Source organism: Xiphophorus hellerii, chromosome 9 (genome assembly GCF_003331165.1).
Source record: "Xiphophorus hellerii strain 12219 chromosome 9, Xiphophorus_hellerii-4.1, whole genome shotgun sequence".
In the NCBI taxonomy this organism is placed as follows: domain Eukaryota; kingdom Metazoa; phylum Chordata; class Actinopteri; order Cyprinodontiformes; family Poeciliidae; genus Xiphophorus; species Xiphophorus hellerii.
Window position 1 is genome coordinate 16,943,341 of NC_045680.1, and position 20,958 is coordinate 16,964,298.

The following is a 20,958-nucleotide window of genomic DNA, read 5'->3' on the forward strand; positions in this document are numbered from 1 at the left end:
AAACACCTGTGTGCTTTCAAAGACACGAACCCTCTTTCTTTTTCCTCTCCACGTCTTCATCACTGAGCAGCACACGAGTGAAGATCGTTTTTATTCATATTCAGGATGGTTTTTGCATTGATGCCATAGCAGGCAACGGAAAAGAGATAAAGGAGACTAATGACACATGGCGCCTCCATCTCCAAGGCCAGTGCGCCGTGTCCTCATATAGTGATTACCCTGTGCTATTGTAAATATGTGTTTCTGTTGGGTTTACATAAATTTACATATGTGTGAAAACACTCCTGGAATGGGAAACCATTAGAGTCGATGTCAGCATTTTCCATTACGGTCCCTTTTTTTTTTTTTTTCTTTCTTTTTTTTTTTTCAGCCGTCTACCACAAATGGAAATGGGTCCGTCGTGCACATAGGAGGACGGAGGGCACATTAGGTGAGGAGAAGAGCAGGAATTGAGAGGTTGCTCTTAGTATTATCTGCAGCACATAGAGAGAAAGTGTGCCTCTCGCTGTGCCACTCAGTCAGGGTGCATTAAGCCTTAAGAGGCAGTGAAGAGACTCAGGTCTTCAGAGTGAACTTGACATTGTTCATAAATCCCTCTGGATCTGAAACAGAATTAATGGCACACACACACATATATGCACTATCTCGACTTGTCCCATTTTATACGTCGGCAATTTAATCATTGTGTGTATTTTATTGAAGTAAATCGTATGATTATTTATGCAGCACAAAAAAATACCACACATGATCATAAAGGGTATTGTCCAGAAGATCATTTATTATTTCATCAGTTATTGCACTGTGAGCTTTTAAAAAAGGTCACAACACAAACTATATTTGGAAACTGAAACTTTTCTTTTGTTTATGTTTAAGAATAGCCAATGAAAATGTTTACTTTTATGTCATTGTAGAATTGCATAGTCACAGTGGATTAATTGAACTATTGATTAAATATTGTTTATATCCTGTAAGTGAGCACTACACCTCTCCTGGAGACTGCACATCTGCCAGTGGGAGTCGTACTATAAGTTAAGAATTTGATACCTTTTATAGAAGAATATGAATATTAAAAACGCAACTTGTAAATTAATAATTGGGCAGTCATTAAATAAATTATGCATTCCAATCCCAATGAGACTCATTTGTGAGATTAGAGGAATAACCTTTAAGCAGGTAGTAAACATATTTTTTTATATCTAAGTGGAAAATAATCTTTAACAGAAATAGAAGTTGTTAAAGAATGTATAAAAACATCTACACTATGTGTTTCCCTTAGCAAATTTACTTAATGATAAATTAACCTTTCAGGAAAATTCTAATTAACTGACTATGACAATAGACAGAAATACTTCTGTCATATCAGCACCATCCACACTACTGATGGTAAAGACTGTTCAGTATGTTAGTTTTCTGCTACTCTTTTTTTTTTTCCATGCAGGCCACGGCATTTGATTTTGGTCTCATGTCACAAGAACACCTTATTCCACATGTTTGCTGTCTTCTTTGCTTTGTGCGAACGTGTTCTTATGGTTCTGTTTAAAACTTATAGTTGTCTTGACGTTTTATCTCACCTAAGCTGTGGATCTCTGCAGCTCCTCCAGTGTTACCGTGGAACTTAGGACTACTTGATTGATTAATGCTCTCTTAGCCTCCCCTGTCAGTTTTCTAAAAAGTAAGATTTTAGGTTGCATGGCACAAGTGTAGGCCTATCCGTACACTTTAAATGTTCAAATGATGGCTTGAACCGTGCTCTAAGATGTTCATGGCTTTGAAAAATTGTTTTACAACCTTGCCCTGCTTTAAACGTCTTCCCTGACAACCATTTCCCTGACCTGTGTGCTGTGTTCACAATGCTGATTGATCTCTATTTTTTGCAATTTTTTTTACACTTGTATTTCCTGTCAATAGGTTTTTTTTTTTTAGAAATATTCCCAAATCCCTCAGTACTTTAAAGATACCTTATTGGCATTAAAAAAATCTTCAGTGTCTAGAGAATACTAGCTAAATCAGTCCTACAATACACAAAGTTCAAGAGGATAAGATAAGTCATTACAGATCTGAGTAGCTTTCTACTGCATAGATCAATCATGTAATTTCTGGAATGACAGCTGTTATTTTCCCAATATTAGTTATTGGGGAAAAACATGTAAGCCATGACTGATACGGGTTTATTGGCATTATAACCCTCTGTACATTTGTGCCAGTTTTATCTGCTTTTCATTCCTGCCATCCTGATTTCTTTGCTGTCTAATTTGATGCTGGGAGGCTTTGCTGTAAGAACCTGCTCTTTCACAGAGGAGAGAAAGTGCTGCCTAAACTGCTGAACACTTGTGCTGAGAGAAAAATGGTCCTGGCCCTCTGTAAACCAGTGACAGCACTAGAAAATGGTCTTGCAGGTGCTAATGTAGGAGTTTTCCATTTTATTGAAGGTGGCAAAAACCATTTTGGTTTGCAACTCAAAAAGTACTTGATAGGCAACAGAGGGAAAATTCTTTCACTTAGTGTCAGTTTCTATTGCTGTGTTAGAAATGTTGTCACTGTCCAGGCTTCTTGTACTTAGAAGGTTACAAGCAAAAAGTGCCAGGTCACTGGTTCAGCTTTTCCCATCGCCGTTCCTCAGGTAGTTTTTTTTTTTCCCCACAGAATAAACTGTACAAACAGCTCAATGAAATGACATGAAAGATTAAAGGTATTTTTATATGGGTTCCATGGTGTTGGCAGCATTATTGCCTGACGGCAAGAAGATCTTGGGTTTGAATTCTGGCCCGGGGTCTTTCTGCATAGAGTTGACATGTTTTTGCTGTTCATTGGGTTCTCGGGTCACTCTGTCTTCCTCCTGCTGGTCAAAATCATGACTGTTATGATTACTGGTCTCTCTAAACTGTCCTGCATGTCAGCAAGTAGTTCAATGCTGGCGTTGTGTCAATTCATCATTTTCTGAAGTGTGGGGTGTAACAAATAGTTACATTTTCCTACTGGCTCTTTCACTCGCTTGTTACTTGAAATTAGGCCAGAGGCTAAGATTGGATCCAATTGTTCTACACTGTTCTCTTAATTCATTACTCAGTTCACTGTTACTGACATTATAACTGGTTTTTAAGTTTAATATAATGACAAACAGACTAAAACAGTACATCGACTTGAAAAAAAAATAACACCTGGAAAATGTATTTATGCAGGATGAGAGTATTCCAGTGCAAAGTTTCCAGTTTAACACGTTTTGCCTAAAAAGTTCCAAAAGAAAAAGTGACAAGAGTTTGGAAAGTTAGCTTTCTGGCCAAGCCGAACCTGTTGTAATCAAACAGCAGAAGCATCCAGCAGTCCCAGGAGGACAAAGTGTTCTTTCATGTAACGTCTCATTGATAAGAGCAGCAAACACCTCATTTACAGCAACCTTAGGCTATAAGATCAGGTACTTTAAAAGCCATCCCGATACATTCAGACCTTGCCTGTGTGCAAGCAAACAAAACACCTTTATATCAACACAACTAAACTAGGATGATTCTGTCTTAATGTCCCATTTCAGGGACCGAGGAGCCCAATAGTCTTTATGACTCTGTAGAATTGCAGCTCGTGATGTTAGACACAGCGGGGGGGCTTCCTTCCTTTCAGATGATCAAAGAGACAAGTTCGCCCTGCAACCAGAGCCACTTACAGGCGACATCAAGAAGCTGCGAGATTGGCAGCTTTTTCGTCTTTGGTCCATTTCGTCAGCCATTACTACCAGCAGAGGCAATGTGCTGTGGAGGAGCAGACAGGGGAGGGGAAGGCAGATTAACAGAGAGCTGATACAGGTGTACAGGCGGTATCAAACAGCAGCCCTGTCAATACAGCAGGCTCTAGATTTCTTCAGATGGGGCTGGGCTCCTTGAAGTGTAGCCACTGATTTAACTATGACAGGATTAACTGGAGCTCCGTATGATTTCCTCAGATTCTGTGACTCAACAATTCAGTGATCCACGCTCTATCGGCTTTGAAGGCCCCTATCCCAAGTTTCAAAGGCTTACCTTCGGACAAGGTGCATTCTTTTCTCCCTTGCGGTTCCGCTTTCCAGCTTTTCTGCTGCATTCAGTTGTTCGCCAACCTCCGCGTTTCACACCGACTGCGGCATCCTCCCTTCTCTGCACATCTGCTAGGTTTGGGGTTTCCTTTCTTCCCTCCAGCTCCTTGCTTGGCCCAAGGCCCTTATAGCCAAATTGGTTTACATTGCAGAGATAAATGCTCTGCAAATGCGCTTAAACACGTACAGTAAAAAATGCAGACAGTGCGTGTCAGGATTATCACCCTAGTTGGAGGGGGGAGGGAGGAAGGAGAGCGTCTCTGGCACAAAGCTGGGGAGCCGAAGTGGAGCCTGCAGATACAGTCCATCTCATCCACTTCTCAGGAGGAAAAAAGAGGAGGATTTAGCATTTGCATGCCAGTCTGTAATTCCTGGCATTATATAACTTGTCAACAACAATCAAACTCCTGTGGTATTGTTTCACAGGGGTGAGCAATGTGTGGAGTTGCACTTTGCTGGGCTGGTGTTGCTCGGGCCAAGATTCGTGGCAGAGACCACCAGGTCTGTCAATAGGAGCTCATAACCAAAACAGCATCAGATTAAGCTGAACAACATGGATTTTGATTTTTACCATTATTAATTTTAAGGTAAAAAGTTGCTGCCTCGAGAAGGGGTGGTTAACATGAAAATACCTAAAATCTTTGCACAGATCAGGTTTTGTTGATTCACCATGCAACGCGCGATGACACACAGACAATCCCTTCGTTGAAATGTGTGTGTACTGTCAACAGTAGTTAAAGTGTGCAGGAGGAGGCATTGCTTCCAAACTCTGTGCTGTGGTGCATTTCCATTTTTCAGAATCTTCATTCTGACCCTTTAGGAGTATATTTCTGGAATTAAAAAATGCAAACCGCGTCCGATAACATGCATCATGCAGTTGAAGCATGCACCTTATATGAAAATTATCGACAAACAGGATTGTTGCAAAAAAAATCATATTGTATAAACATAAAGCGTATTGTTTGGTATGAAGTCCATTAAAAAATGGTGGGATTGCATAATAATTGAAACTATTTGTAATTAGATAAGAAACTAAGTTTTAGGTGAGATAAGAAAGATAAGAAACTAAATTACATTTTAAAAGATATTATTTTGACTTTTACAATTCCATACAACCACAAACAGTGTATTTTACTGAGCGATGATGTGATAGACCAACACAAAGTAGTGCATAATGTGTAAAGAGATTGAAAAATGGTTTTCATAAAACTTTAATACTTCTAAAGTTTGACATACTTTCCCAATCATTTATTCAACAACTACTTCTCCTTTATTCTTTGCAAACTAGTTCAAGATAAAGTTAGACTGCTTGGTTAGCCTGTGAGCAGTTTTAAAGTCTTGCCAAATTTTATCAGTCGGATTAAGACTGTACTTTTACTAGGCCATGCTAAAACCTGGACATGTTTTCTCTGAACCATTCCACTGCCTCTTCCTGAATGTCTGGGTTCATTGCCCAGCAACAATGAACAATGCTCCAGCCTAAACAGTTATCTTCCAAGTCTGACCCAAAGCATATTCCCATGGCATGATTATGCCACCTCCATGTTTAATGGTAGGGATGGTGAGTAAGGGCTTTCTTTTTGCCTGTGTTCCTTAAATTTGCAGTATTCAGGTCAGGGTGAATTCAGTTGAGAATCTGAGGCAGGACTTAAGAAATTATGTTCACACTTTCCGCTGAATCTGACAGAACCTGGGCAATTTTGCTAAAAATAATGTGCAAAAATAATTCAATCTCAACGTGCAAAGCTGGAATTCTGAACATCAAAACTAATGTTTTTAACATGGGCCTCTCACTACTGATAGCAACCAAACCTCAGTTAAAAATGAAATAAAAATAACCATCAGAAAAAATGGCTTTGTTGTAGAAGGACATGTTTTGAGGCCTGAATTGATGATAAACTATGACAGAACAGGAAACATGCAGTAGAAAATGAACTTTCAATAGTATTTGACACCAGGATACACTCCCCCTTCCCTTCAAACAAAATAATAAAGTCATTGACTTTTTTGACTTGATAATTCATATTTAGACAATTTAGACCTCAAAAATACAACCTATAATTATCAGTGAAAATAAAGGAGAGTTAGACGAGTCTACAAGTGTGTACGAAACCTTCCCACAAATCTGTGCAGACAGCCAGAGCTTATCCAGAGTGGATTCAGAAGAAACAGCTTTCTTCCTTCCCACCTGCTGCTGCTGTCGTCCCCGTTTGGCTGTCTCTGTCCGCCGGCTTTAGTGTAAAAAAAATCTCCACATGCTCTTCTTTTTAGATTTGGATGTTTAACTTCCAAGAAAAAAAAAAAGGACCCCCCCCTTACCCCGCCTCCAGAAGGCCCCCTGTCTTTTTCTTCTTGTTCCCTTCGACCAACCCCTCTGCGTATCGGCACAGTCCTCTCTTAGACCTCCCCACACAAAGCTGCACAGAAATCATAGCACACCATTCAATCATTGTTTTTTCCCCTCTCTCACCCCTTTTTTATGGTCCCACTAAAGGTTTTAACCGGGCAGAGAAGGAGGGCTGTCACTGAGGAAACCTTAGCCCATTGATGAAGTGACAGGAGCTGCCAGAATATGATCCTAATCCTGTTTCCAGCATTCTTTTAGCCTGCTGGCATCGCAATTCCTCCACACATTCTCTGAGCTGTCAACTAGGAAAATCCCTCTAATAGTGCATTGCCCAGATACACATCAAAGAGCTCCTGGAAACCTTCAGCAGCTTAGCTGCCATAGACACACTCACACACCATTCCCCTTACCTCACAGCCACATGAGTCTCAAAGGCACGCAGAAAACCCACATAATCACGACAAATTGACCACACATTTAAGTAGCATGTTTCAGAAAACCCAATCGGGTTATGGATAAGCATTATCAATGCACTTTAATAGAAAGTTTTGTGCTCCACTTTTACGCTTATATCATCTTCTCTATTCGACGAGCGTTTTTATGGACATGAAGCGAGATGGAGAGGAAACGAAAACAGGTGTCTGAACTTTGCTGACTCCAGAAACCCTTTCAGTCCTATTTTATCTCATTCTATTCTTACTTAATCCATCGATACCCCAACCAAAGGTAATCTTCTTATGGCAAGGCATTCTGTTTCGGTGCAGCCAAACCTCGGCTGACAGGGTGGGGGAGGACGGCAGGGCGGCGTGTGAGGAGTGGGCGGGTGGATTGGAGACTCTTTAGAGCCTGACACTTTGCTTCAGTCATTTCATGTAGGATTAGTTCTTCTGCTCTGGGTGAACAAGTGGCAGCTTCTCCCCTATGTGGTGTGTAAACCCTATTGCTGAGGATGGTAGACCCCCTGTGTCCAAATTATTTATGGATCATCAAGGTGTCTTCAGTGGAACGTCGGTACCTGAATTAGATTTGCACCACAAAAGGTCTGGAATCACAACTGTTTAGTGTCATTTTGGATGACTTGCAAAGTACAAGTTGATTCTGTTGAATCTCATCAAAGATTTTAATAATTTTGTTCTCATTTTTGAGGGTAATCTAAAACACCTAAAGTTCTAGAGCTTTGAAAAAAATTATCTGAATTTTGTGGCTGATTTTCAATCTAATTTAATCTGAAGCCGATACAGATTTAAGCGAATTCTATTTTTTTTTCTGTAAAAGTTTGTTTTATAAGAAAAGAATCCTAATTATTTATTTGTAGACTTCCTGCTATGAATGGTCATGGAATATTTTTGCTCTGAACAGAGCAATATCACTGTTTGTCTGCCAACCAAAGTTATGCCATTTTAAAATGAAGTTCATTATGCAATTGACATTTAAAAATTGGCCTTAGCGTCTTACATTAACAATTAGTATGATTAGCTTAGAGCAGTGGGTTATATTTTTTATAAGCGAGGTTATATGAAGTCGTCTATAGATTTTTAATTTTAGTAGAAATACGTCATACAAGTTTTAGATTGTTGGAAGGGTTAAAAGATCCTGAGAGTGGTAGACACTACCAAGCACGCTTGTGATGTAGTCCACCTCATCGGCTGATTTGGAGGATTAGCTGATCATGAGTCTGCTGGAATCATTTTCAAAATAAACTACAACTAAAACCAAATTCAAAAGTTTCTCCTGTGTTTGGAGAGATGGAAGAAAGCGTCAGGTCGCACTCGCAACTGATCTTGTTGACTGATGCAGCCGGCAGCCGAGGTAGATTCACACAGAAACACAGAACTTGTTCGGCAAAGCAAAACAGCACCAAACATGACGACAACTTTTTGGGGAAATGTGTAGCCTATTGTTAACATAGCTACTTGGTTGAACATTTTAATGTGACTTACTCTAAACTGCAAAAGTCAACTAAAAGAATCAACACGTGGTTCAAGAACTTATTACAACTTTTTCAAAAAGCTGACTTCTTCCGTCTACAAGGGGCATATTATCAATAATTAACCTCACAGAACCTCATTTACAAAATATTCAAACTATCCCTGTAATGAACTGTAAAAACTGGACTCCCTGAGTATTGCCTGTAGAGAATGTAAGGCCTTACCTTAACAGTGAGAGGTGCAACAGTCTGCAAGCTTTTCCAAGTCCTTTCTTTCATATACTTTTACATAGTCTTGCTCTCTCTTGCTTACTTCCAGCCTTAATTAATTAGAAACATGCCTCAAAATATTGTAGAAAACACAATATGAGTTTTGCATCTCTGTTTGTTCTTTTATTCTTTTAAGCCAATGACACAGAAAATTGTTAACTTCTTTACTTTGTAAAAACATTCACCCTAAATAGTGTCGTCAGCACAACTCAGCGACACTTAGGTATAATAGGGTAAAGTTATCAGAAAAAGATTGGATTTTTGAATTTCTAACCAGCCGGGCTGGAAGCAGCTAATTTTAGTCCCCTGTTGGTTTTTTCATCCATCCACCCGTCCATCCGTCCGTCCGTCCGTCCGTCCATCCATCCATCCTGATTTTTTCCTTCCTTCCTCCCTCCCTCTTTCCCTCCCTCCCTCTGTACCCACACCTACTCGTTCCTGATAAGCGCTGCAGGGGGCTGGTGCCTAATTCCAGTGGTCAGGTTAGTCCATCACAGATCAACAGGAAGTACAGGACAAATCATCAAGCACTTACTAGCATTAAGAGAAGTCAATTAAACTAATGTTCCTGTTTTGGACTTTGGGGAAAAAAAGTGTCCAGGGACGACCCACAAACTCATTGCAGAAACATGCTGGCTGAGATTCAAATCAGAAACCTCTTGCTGCAAGAGAACAGTACAACCGTCTCACCGTTGGTACTTTTCTATGATAACTTCTTCTTGTACATGGTAATTTTTTCAACAAACAGGGTATAAAGAGTCAGAAGTAATCTAAGATTTTTTTTTCTTCAAAGAAAATGCTTTTTCTCGTTCTAATGATGCCTCAAATAATTTTTTTAAAAAGATCTGACTGAGTTAGAAAACTAGAATGCATCCAAACACAAAGTTCCAAGCAACGACACAGAGAACACTTCATTTACAATTTATTCTCTTGTACTGAACAGATAAATTACTCATATTTTAACCAACTGACAAGTACATGTCTTTCATCTACAGTGATATATAATACAGAGATGTACCATTTGCTTCTTTCTGCCGAAGCCACTGGCAAGCACAAAAAGGTTGGCAACTTTTCCCCTGTATTTTATTTATGTGGTTGCTCGAGGTTATAATTGGGAAAGAATTTTTAGTTTTTCTCCAAAACCCTTTGCGCGAATGTTGATTTGGGGTTACTTTGAAACCAGTCAGATGGAGGTAAGCATTGGGGGTTATTTACAAGACTCTATTTAGTCCAAGTTGAGAAAAATGCCTTCGAACAAGCAGGTCTCAGAGAATGGCCCAACCTTTGTTTTGTGGTGTCAGGTCTTTTTCTGTTTCCATGATAGCTGTGTTGGGTGGCTATACAAGCCAAGCTTAAGAGAATCTCACGCATGCACATGTTACGTTCAAGGGATCTTGTAAAGTTGCAAGATATTTTAAAATCTCAGATGAACACTGGGAAGAATATTTGTCCTGACTTGATGATGGTGTGCACCAGCTGATACAGTCGCCCTTTCACAGTTGATGAAAGCAACATCCTCTTCAGTCTCATCTACCGTCAAGAAGGGATGGTTATGATTGTTATCTCTTAACTCCATCCAGACAATGTATTCCTCTTGTCTTTAAGGTGAATGACTATGATGATGATAATGAGGCAATAGGAAATTGTGTGTTGACAATCCATATTGAGGTAGGTCCTCCAAAGTATTTACTTTAGCTCAGCTTGTTTATTTTGTGAACGCTTTCTTTTCTCCTCTTAACCACTGAACTCTGGTTTTCACAATGCAAATTAAACATCAGCAGTTCATGTGACTTTTACTTGAAAATTAGTATGGACATTAGACATTTGATCAGCAAAACATCTTGTGATCATATTGGAGGTAACACTGATGTGTTCTTGGGCTTCTGCAGAAAATCTTCTTGGATGCACGAAACTACTTTGAGAGGTCAAAAGAAAAGTTGGATTTTTGGCTTGAAATGCAGCCAGGTTCTTCAGTTGGGAAGCGTGTCCAGTCCCAGCGACGCTGCGTGCTGCTTGGCCCTTAGCCGGAGGTTCTCGATGCTTGTAGTCTTGCTGTTGAGGCTTCCCGGGAGGCTGCCTGGAGCCGCCTGCAGCAACGGGCTGTTCCACACCTGCTGGGCTTGTGATAGGGTCTGGTAGTAGGACTGGCAGGGCAGTGAGCCCAGTGGGGAAGGCATGTTGACATTCATGCCCAGGTAGGGCAGGGAGGACGGTGCGCTCATGTCAAAGGATGGGTAGTGCACCAGATTGTTTGTGGCTGCCATGTGCTGCCGAAACTGCTCCTGCAGTCGAAAGAGGCTGAGGGGAGACGAGGCGTAGGAGTTACTCTGAACCAGCCCGCTGGTTACACTGCTGGAGGTGGGCAGGGCGGGGGAGCTCAAGGGAGAGTCTGAAAGATAGAAAGGGAACAGGAACTTGTAGTTTGTTGTTTAAATTATTGTTTAAATTAAAACCAATCAATCTCAAAAGTAATCGCATTAGTTTAATTGATGTTTGTACCTGATGTGGGACTGAGTCTCTTGCAGAACGGAGAGCTCCTTCCTGCCTGGATAGACCCGTCTGCTTGCACCTCCTCCCTGAGTTTTACCCTAGACTCCCCACTAATTTCCTCCTCCTCTCGCTCAGCATTATCTTCTGTTGCTGACTCGCTGTCTGATGGCTCTGGGGACGTGACATTGACTTCCACGCTCATCTCTCCCGGCTGAGGCCGTGCTGCGGCCAGCCGCTCTGACTCTGAGTGACAGGATGAAGAGGACGAAGGAGGAGGAGGAGGACTGCGGACCTCAGGAACCACGGTGGTGGTACTGGTGGTGGTGTTAGGAGTATTTGTGAGGTCTGTTTTAGAGTCTTCTGGTGAGTCTTCACCAGCTCCTGACGCTTCCTTCTGCTTCTGTAGCTGCTCCTTTTGGAGACTGCGCTGCTTCTTGCGAAACTTGGCTCTGCGGTTCTTGAACCACACCTGGCAGGTGGATGAATAAATTAGACAACCAAAACTAAATCATATTTTTATGCCTTTACGTGGACGTCCTCTTTTTACCTGCACACGGGCCTCAGGCAGGTTGGTGCACATGGCCAGGCGCTCCCGCATCACCACATCAGGATAGTGGGTCTTCTGGAAGGTTTTTTCCAGAGCCTCCAGCTGTTGCGCGGTAAAGGCTGTGCGACTGCGCCTCTGCTTTCTGTGCTGGGAGCCATAGCGGGCCTCAAGGATAATGTCTTGAAATGTACAACCGTTGAGAAAGAAGAAACATGACCAGTTTAATTCAAGGGACTGATAAGTCAAGGGGGAAGGTGGAGCTCCTGGTGTAGGTAAATATGTTGCTTAAACAAGGGAAGCCTGTAACAAAGTGAGAAATATAAAATGAGAAAATGTGCAACTGATTCTTACCTGCTAGTCTCTCTGCAAGGGTTAACGCATGCACTGAGGGCCTGTAGTCAGGTGCATGCTGCGCTTGCTGCGCCGCCTGTTGGTGAAGGTTGTACATGGCACTCAGGGAATTCATGGCGTGCAGAGAGTAGCCGTTCACCCCGTAGTGCTGCATGGCTTCTGCAGAGAGGACAAGCTGCTGTTGGTGCTTTTTGCTCAACAGATATTCAATTAAAACATTTTACTATTAAAATGCACATTTTGGAATTTTTTTAATTTTTTAATTTTTTGTTAAACACGTGGAACTGAATAAATTCAACAGTCAACAAGTTAAATGGAGGCGCTTTTTAATATATGCCTGGTCAGACAGTAAATAAGGATGATCTCTGATGAGTTTAAATAGATCTAGGTTAAGAAGAAGAATATTCTTAATAAGGAAAGTTTTCAGGATGTATTCTATAAAATGCAGGAAATATTGACAAGAAAAACAAACTGATCTAGTTACCAAAAACTAAAAAATTTTAATGGCCTGAAATAACACATATATGTGGTTTAAAACTCGGATAGACGGCATGTTTCTTTAAAAAATTATTTGTGATTTTAGATCAAATCTAAAATGAATTTAGTAAAATGTGTCCTTAATTAAAAGTTTATTTGTACCTTAGTTTAAAAATAAGAATTATTATTATTATTATTATTATTATTATTATTATTATTATTATTATTATACTATCAATGTTCTAAAATAGTTTACTGGCATAGTTCAAATTTAATTGAATAGTAATAATAATAATAAAATATTTTCCGTGTGTTCTTCTCCGACATTTAAACAAGTTTAAGTGACCGGAAGAGGTGTGGGGGGGGGAGTTCAGAGTGAAAAGGTTTCAATAATTATTATTTTTTTGCTTTGTGAACTCATTGACTATCAGATCTGCAGTCTGCGATTGATATAAAGTGCAAGAAAAAAAAAAAAAGATTATTTTCCGTCTTAGCTCCCGGACAGTCTTGACCAGACGTTTATCACAATCTGTGGCGGGTCCCAGGTCAGTTTAAGACGCCTGCAGGCTGACGGGACAAACCGTGACGGGTCGTCAGAGAATTATGCACAGGATTCCCTATTGGGGTCCCTTTTTTAATGCGTCTGCAGATAGGTTTCAACTTTACAAGGCTATTAATTTATCATCAGCCCTGACGCGTGAAAGGTGGTCCACATGCGTGCGCTTCGTGGGACTATGTGATTTAAAAGAAATACTGGACTAATGCAATACCACTTCTCGTATTTATTTACCTTTTTTATTCGATGTTATTTTATTTTATGCAATTGGTCTAGAGGGAAATTTAAAAACACACCTGCCTTGAATTATTTAATCTGTTCAATTTTCTTCCAATCTGCGTGTAAAATGTAACACAATGCTCTTCTTTCAGGACAATGTCACGAAGCCCCGGGCTCTGATTATAGCCTAATTATGCTTATTGCCGTGGATTTATGAGTTATGCTGCATTTAGTAAAGAACCGCCTCGGGGCCCGAGCTCAGCGTGCAGTCGTCAGTTGAGCGTCATTATTTATTTCTAAAGGGTTGGGATGTAAGGCTAAAATGATAGGGGGCGTTAACAAAAAAACAGGCAATAAATCAACCTAAAACAGTGCGAGATCATTTTAGAGTTGGGTGTAATTTACAGCTATTAAAAGTTTCATTAACATCTGTAAACTGACGTCACATTTCTTTTTTTTCTTTTTTTCTTTGGAGATTTATTTTCTCCCTGAAATAAAATTGCTTGATAAGAGCGACATTTTAAAGGTGTAAATAATCCACTTTGCTTGAACAAATTCATCAAAGAAAAAAAATAAATACCAACACAGCATCAACTCTGATTCAGCAAACACCTTACCTCTTTTTCTCCGCGCAATTTGGAGGTTTTTCCGCCGGAATAAATATTCGCTTATCAAACTACTTCTTCCCAAAGTTCAGCAGCCGCCCTCTCATTTTCTTCGCTCCCGGTTTTCCTTCGGCTTGATGTCGTGAGGATAGTCCGCTGCTGCATGCGCTTCGCTCCGCTGTCCGCTCTCTCTTTGCTGTGGCTATGGGGAGGATGCAGAGCTGCCATCTACGGGCTTTTAAAGCGCTCCGGGTGGGGTCGCCGGGGACGCACGGAAGCTCCGACTGGTGCGCCAATCACGTCGCTTTCCTCCTCTTTGTCCTACCGAGGCGTGCACCTCCCTGTCTGTGGACCCCCAGTTTAACATCACCACATCTGAGCTGATTATACAAGACAGATAAATTGATAGAAAACATAAATCTCTGTTTTTTTTAAAAGTATTTATTTTTTATTATCCTGCTGATTGATAAATGCAACTATTTTGGAGATGTAAACAACTTTTACTGAGAATTCATAAATCAATCAATAGATGCATAGGTCTAAATAGATTAATGACTTGCCTGTCTTTATGATAGTTTTTTCTTTCTTTTTCAGAAAAGCAAGTGTCGAACTGATGTTTTCCAACTCGTCACCTTTTATCCTTTTATCAAAATGTTATTTCTAACCATTTGGATTTACAGTAAAACGGTTATATTAAACTACAGTAGAGCATCTGTAGGACATCTGACAACAATAAAAAGTAATATTATAAAAACAAAGAGGTCCAATATAAAACTGCTGACGCTCGCTTTAATTCGTTACATTTCTTAATTATCTTGTACAGGTACAACTTGCTTTATTAGTCTTCTTTAAATATAAAAACATAATTGCCAATCAACACAAATTATGTATTAAGCATTAGATTCGTTTTATGGTCAAAAGTTAAAGAAGTCTTAAATTCCGACATCAAGCGTCTAATTTTGAGTTAGCGTAAATCTAATGAGACGTTCGCGTTCAGTGGAAAAGATCCGTCACACGCGTGGTAATTAAATGATATGCAAATATTAGGCTCAGGTTCGGCCTTTATGCGCTCTAGCAGTGCGCACGGATCGGCCACTTTCGGGTTAATGCCGTGCTTTTAATTTCCCCTCGCAGCTTCCGCGCAGTTTTGTGGGAAAGCGGCTGAGATGGAGAGATGCAGGCAGCCCGGGCTGCTGCTGTGCCTCCAGCAGCTCCCCGGGCCCCGGAGGGATTTGGGTTAGGATTGGGTAGACAAGACGCCATTTCACCCCTCTAAAAAATGTCTTAAAATGACTGCTGCTAAGAGGATTAAAACAATAATACACCCCTCCACCCTCCCTTCTTTTTCGAGGTTTTTTTAGAAAAGATTCCTTCTTGCGAGGAAAAACCGTTTAGGCTGGAATTAAGGGCAGCGAAAGTAGCCTTTTAATGTAAAGCCTGCATATTTTTGCTGAATTTAGAGAGAAGGAAGCAGGTGGAGAGAGAAGAGAAGAGAAGAGAAGGGAGGCTGAGGTTAGACATTCAATCCCGATATCTCAGACTCCTGAAAGTGATGTGTGTGTGAAAATAATTTATTGAGCTGCTACTCAGCTCAGTTAAAGTAATATGGTATTTTCTTTTTTGTTGTTTGTTTTATCAGCCCAATGGAAGGCTTCGCAACGTGTTAGAAACATACAATCTAAAGATGGCCGCTGCAACAAGTGGTTAGCAATCCCAAAATTTTGTTTTATTTTTAACGCAGTCACCTAAAAAAAATCAAACAAGTATTTATTTACACATATTTTCTCTCTCCATTTTCCTTTTTTTTTTTGTTCACTTAATGTTTTCTTCTCCCTTTTTGTTGTCTGTAGCTTCTTCGCATTTGGGCCTAAAGAGGGAAAAATTGGATTAACTTGTGAACCGATGGACATAAGAACTTAAACTGGAGGTAAATCTGAGCAGTGTCTCTTTGTGGGAACCGTTTCTAAAGCAAAATAAAGCGAGAAGGAATTCCTCTCAGCTGCTCTTCCTTAAATCAGCTTTCCTACGCGACCTAATGCGGCCTAATGTCCAGCGTGGCTCAAGGCTTTCAATGAAGGAGTCAAGAGGCCCAGTTTAGAAGGATTTTGTAGGCCAGCAGCAGCAGCAGCGGTCCTTCCTGACCAAGAAATAAGGAACAACCTGATTATTCTTCTTTTCGTAAAAATAAAGTACAGAGGTGAACGGGATTAAGCGCTTAAAATCGTATAGCTTCAGAAAAAAATAATTCAGAATAATACATTTAGAACAAGTTCATCGCCACGCATCAGTATGGCGGGCCTTTGACGGTGCCTGAATACGTTTCTTAGTTGTCCCTGGTGGTCTAGTGGTCAGGATTCGGCGCTTTCACCGCCGCGGCCCGGGTTCGATTCCCGGTCAGGGAAACTTTTCCTGCATCATCAGTGTTGAGCTGGACAGCTGCTCTAATTATCTCTTCAGCTTGTGAAAGTTCTGCAGAAAACATCAGCTGTGTTGAGAAGAACCTGCATGATACAAGTCTTTAGGGACTGACTTTGGACCCAACCTTAAGCTTCTTTCTGGACAACAGTCAAGATCCAACTATGGTGAAATGTAGCACAAGGCAAATTTTGATTAACTTTCTCCTTAGTATATAGATAGAAAAGCAACAATGAATGGACAAAATGTGTTTTTAATGGTATGTTGATTATCTTGGATTATAATTTAAAATTAGCAAACTCTAAATACCTTTCAGTAAAAAAAAAAAGGTGGAGTGTGATATTTTACATTTAATCTCAGTAGAGTAAGATGTTCACCTAAGTATTATTAAGTTGCCAGTGGAAGCTGATAGCAGTATTGACCATTATTTCTATACCACCAAAACATCTGATCCTGTTTTCTTAACCTCTAGGGCCTTTATTCAGTTAAATTTTTTTTAATTGCAAAGGAGAATTAAATAGTTGTCAATCTTCCTATTGATGCTATCAAATTTTCACTATTACATAACTAAAAACTGTTCATTAAGTACCAGCATTTTTATCTTTATTATTACTTTTTTCATTCAACTCAAAAACAAATAATACAATTTCATGTTCTACACATAACTTGATAGTTTTGTTGTTAATTATGCAATGTTTTTTTGGCAGTGTTTTTTTTTGTCTTTTTTTGTTTGATACTTTCGATGCCTCTGATCCTCAGCGCTGCTCATAACTCTCGGATTTTGGTGGATTTCTCTTGGATGCTCATTGTTCTCCTCACTCTGGCTGCATTGAAAGCTTTATCTTGTTAAAGCCTCTGCTTAGATCTGAGTTAACGTCTTCAGTCATCCCCTTGCCTCCAAACTTCTATCCCTGCATCAGGACTTTGGCAGAATAAATCAACGCTCAGACGAGGAAGCTGCTGGGATTTATAAATCATCTGCAGTTTTAATCAGGTTTATAATGCGTGCTAGTTTGTAATTTTACCCCTCAAAAGGCTCAGACTGAAACTCTCCAACTTCAGAAGAAAGTTGATGCATTCTGCCTTCTGAGCTCATTAACTTTTATCATTAACTTTTTCTTTAACTTTCCGCATATATTAGGTTTTATTCCAGCAGCTGTGGCCAGCTCTTGCTCGCAGCCAAGGTTAGCTTGTGCTCATTTGGGTGAAATTAATCATTTTGATGCATGGTTCAGAATTGACTGCTTCAGTGGGACTTGTGTGACTGGAGTAACAAAGCAGCTTGCCACTAGCAGTCCTCTGGCTGTGTATTAGTGGGCCATTCACCTTTAAGTCTGTCCTCACCCGTGCTCGACGCCTGCTTTTAAATGAACAATCCTTTTAGTTTATTCATAAACACCTAAAAGTGTATTCTGTCCAGCTCCTGTCCAGCTGCTCCTGATATGGGCTACATGGTTTATATGCATAGCATAGTGTGGACATGAACTGGAAACTGTGTTACATAAGATCAAATTATATTTGCTGTGATGGTGAGTCACGACATAAACATGAATATGCTGTTGTACAACCATGACAGCACGCAGCGAGAACATTGTGATGTTTCTATTGTATTTATTTTGTTGCAGCGCAGTGAACTATAAAAGCAGATAAAAAAACAACACATTCAGACAGCAGACAGCTGCAGTTGTAACACCATGTATATAAGGAGACAGTTAGACATACTAATATGTCAATCTTCAGGAGGATCACGCTCTCTCCAGAATGATGCACCTTGACTTTGAAACAACTTTCTTTTGCATTGTCTTGAGAATCTTGAAATATTAAAAAAGTTGTTGAAAACATTCAAACTTCCTTCTCCTTAAGGTATTTTTAAGTATAATTGTGTTTTTGTTTTTAATAATGTCTTTGACTTGATCAGTTTTTTGACTGATCGATCGTGCTTTAACTTTCATGTTCTGTCTTTATGAAGGATTTGTGAATTTTATCTGTGAAAAATGCTTCATAAACGCAGTTTCCTTAAAGTTAGCAACCTGGATCGATGAGTTGAGTTACTGTCCAGATGTGACGTAAGCCATGAGTTGTTCACTGTATTCTCTTCCCTTGTGTGATTGAGCAGTCCCTGCCGCAACTCCTCTGAACGCTTTCTCCAACAGACTTGATGTATCGGAGTTGGCAGGTTTGCTTCCTCCCTCTTTCTCAGAGCAGATCTTCGGTTGTGCCCCTCAGGCTGCGGCCCAGCACAAGGGTTTCTATTGTCAGGGCCTAATCCAGGGGCTACACAGCTTTAGCAACATGGTGGGATAAAAGCCCATCAAACCACTGCTTTATGGGGGCAAATCTATCCTAATCCCTCGCTTTATCTAAACAAAAGGAGAGAAACAAGAGGATAGAAGCAAACTGTGCAGACATAGGGCAGGACTGGGAGCTACGATCCAAAGAAGTAGTTTCACTGGAGAAGCTAACTATTTTTGACAGGCTTTCACTAAATGTCTGACAAAAAAAAAAAAAAATGAACACTAGGATTCCAGAAAATGGTGTTTAGAGATTTTCTCTTCCCCTTTTCAAAAGTTAAGCTTTAAGATCCTCAAGGGATATGTTGAAATTAGTGAGATTAAATTCAAAAAACATGTTGTCAAGAAATTTTTGTAGGGGTCACCTGCCAGTTAAGACACTTAAAAGAAATTGTTCTGGGTTTACATGGTTGATCTAAACAGGCAGCAACAGGCAAACTTATTTGGCACTTTCTCAGAAAAAAGAGTATGGGAATTTCACACAAATGATGACCCTCAACTTATATCTAAGGCGTAAAGCCTTTACTTTTAATAAACAAATCAATTAGACTCTACTTAATGTCTTGTGTGAAGACTCTTCAAAAGATACTGAATGACAGCAACAAAGGACCAAGTCTCTTTAGGACACTCTGTAAAAGACAGTTTATCTCTGCCACCTTTTGTCTGAACAGACCACCCTTGATAATCAGGAGACCTTCAAATTCACATGCTCCGTGTAGATGCATGTGTCGACGGAGTGTGTGTGTGTGTATGTCGGGGGGCAAATCCCATGACCCCATTTCATGTTTGCTGCCAGTTCCAATTTCTATCTTTGCGCTGCCGCAACTCGCTTCGAATCCCAAGAGTGGCGTCGGCAAATGACTCTGTGAGTTAGAGGCTCCATTTTCCACCGCAGCGCAGTTGCTCCACAAGAGGACCGTTTGCAGCCCGGCGGTCAGAAAGGCCAAGCAGAGATTGAGAGCGAGGCAGTTCTGGGTGTATGTACATAAACCACCACAGCTGGAGGGTCCTCTAAAGTGTACAGACTTGGTGACACACATAACTCACCGAGTGACGATAAATACACTGCCCTCATTCCCACAGACACACACACACACACAAACACGCACACACACACACACTACAAACCTCTGACTTTTTGAAATCTTATCTTAAAATCTTGGAGCAGAAATGGATTTGATTCACTTGCTTCGTATTTGCTGTGTTTCCTTTTTGTCACTGTGTGCCCCCTGCTGGCCTGTGTTGCTGCCACATGGGTGGGGTAATTAAGAGATAATAGGCTGGGGATGTTCATAAGGGACTGAGTGATTAGTGATTCATTACATGAGCTTAGAATGAGGAATAAGAGAGGAGGGAAGTGGGATGTGAATAGAGTGGCTGGGAATGCAGGAGCAGCCTGACAAATTGCCGGTGGATTTATCCTGGGTAATTAACTATCACCCTGGGAAAGGGCTGGGACTATCAGTGACCTACTGTGGAGACCCATAGTCAACATGCAGGACTCTTAAGCACTGTAAAAAATAAATGAAAAAAATAGAAAAGATTTCCTCAAATCTATTTCGCTTTCAGTGATTCAAATTCTAAATTTGAGAATTAATATAGAAAAAAAATATTCCTAAGTCATATTAGAAAAAAAAATCCCTCACTGTAAGAAACTGGGAATGTCCCTGAAAGCTCAGCAAATGTCGTTACTCACCAACAATGTGCAAGTAGTTGTTTTCTTTGATACTTCATCTTCCTCTTGTATATGGAGGAATATTTGATTTTTCCAGAAATGCCCAAATCAATGAAGTTTGTAAACATTCCTTCATGCAAAAATGTCTTAAAAGCATTTCGATTGAGTTAGCAGCTAGATTTGGACAATTTATTAGCTGGACACAGTAAAACAATTCCAGTGTGTGTTGAACCCCACTTCCTTTTGTTCCCTTTCTTGAAGCTCTTCAAAATCCCTCTTCATGCTTTCAATTCTTCAATTCAATGAAGACATACAGAAATGGTCCACAGTTGGAAATTGAACAAAGAATTGCTGCGTTGGGAAAATATGGACCCCCTTTCCTACTACTGGCCTATTTGGTGCTGTGGGAAATTCAGCAATTTTAAAGAACAGTAAAATAAAACACAATACTTCATCAGAATGCCAAGACTTACATTAGTACTTATATTGTGTTCTTTTTAATTCAGTCTCCTAGGACATTTTGGACTCTATAGTCTTCTATTGTTTAGTTGTTTTCCTCTATCATGATATTTACAAGGATAACAAACTAATTAATCTTCTAAAGACTTAATCTACCTTACTTTAATGTATGTTTCTCACAAATATCTGACTTGATTCATGCAGCTACACACAAAAAAATTAATACGCAGACTATTGTTAGCATGTTTTCTATCTATTTTGATATGTCT

At 40.1% G+C, this 20,958-nt stretch overlaps 1 protein-coding gene and 1 non-coding gene across 2 annotated transcripts; one reads left to right on the forward strand and one right to left on the reverse strand.

The window, feature by feature from the left end:
• Positions 1-9,509: 9,509 nt before the first annotated feature.
• LOC116726511 (diencephalon/mesencephalon homeobox protein 1-A-like) lies at positions 9,510-14,111 on the reverse strand. The gene is made up of 5 exons (XM_032573275.1): positions 13,862-14,111; positions 11,993-12,151; positions 11,642-11,820; positions 11,104-11,563; positions 9,510-10,993 (listed from the first exon to the last, which is right to left on the reverse strand). Exons 2-5 carry the CDS (start codon positions 12,144-12,146, stop codon positions 10,575-10,577), a joined length of 1,212 nt encoding a protein of 403 aa, XP_032429166.1. The 5' UTR covers positions 12,147-12,151; positions 13,862-14,111; the 3' UTR covers positions 9,510-10,574.
• Positions 14,112-16,179: 2,068 nt separating this feature from the next.
• Positions 16,180-16,251, forward strand: trnae-uuc (transfer RNA glutamic acid (anticodon UUC)). Its single transcript has one exon. It is a non-coding gene; the product is annotated as a tRNA-Glu (tRNA).
• The last annotated feature ends 4,707 nt before the right edge of the window (positions 16,252-20,958 follow it).

Excerpts from the sequence above, each read along its gene's own strand:
- LOC116726511 (XM_032573275.1), bottom strand. The coding sequence starts at position 12,146 with ATGCAGCACTACGGGGTGAACGGCTACTCTCTGCACGCCATGAATTCC. Across the intron at positions 11,564-11,641 it reads TGCCTGAGGCCCGTGTGCAG|GTGTGGTTCAAGAACCGCAG; the intron begins GTAAAAAGAGGA and ends TCCACCTGCCAG. Across the intron at positions 10,994-11,103 it reads GAGACTCAGTCCCACATCAG|ACTCTCCCTTGAGCTCCCCC; the intron begins GTACAAACATCA and ends TCTATCTTTCAG.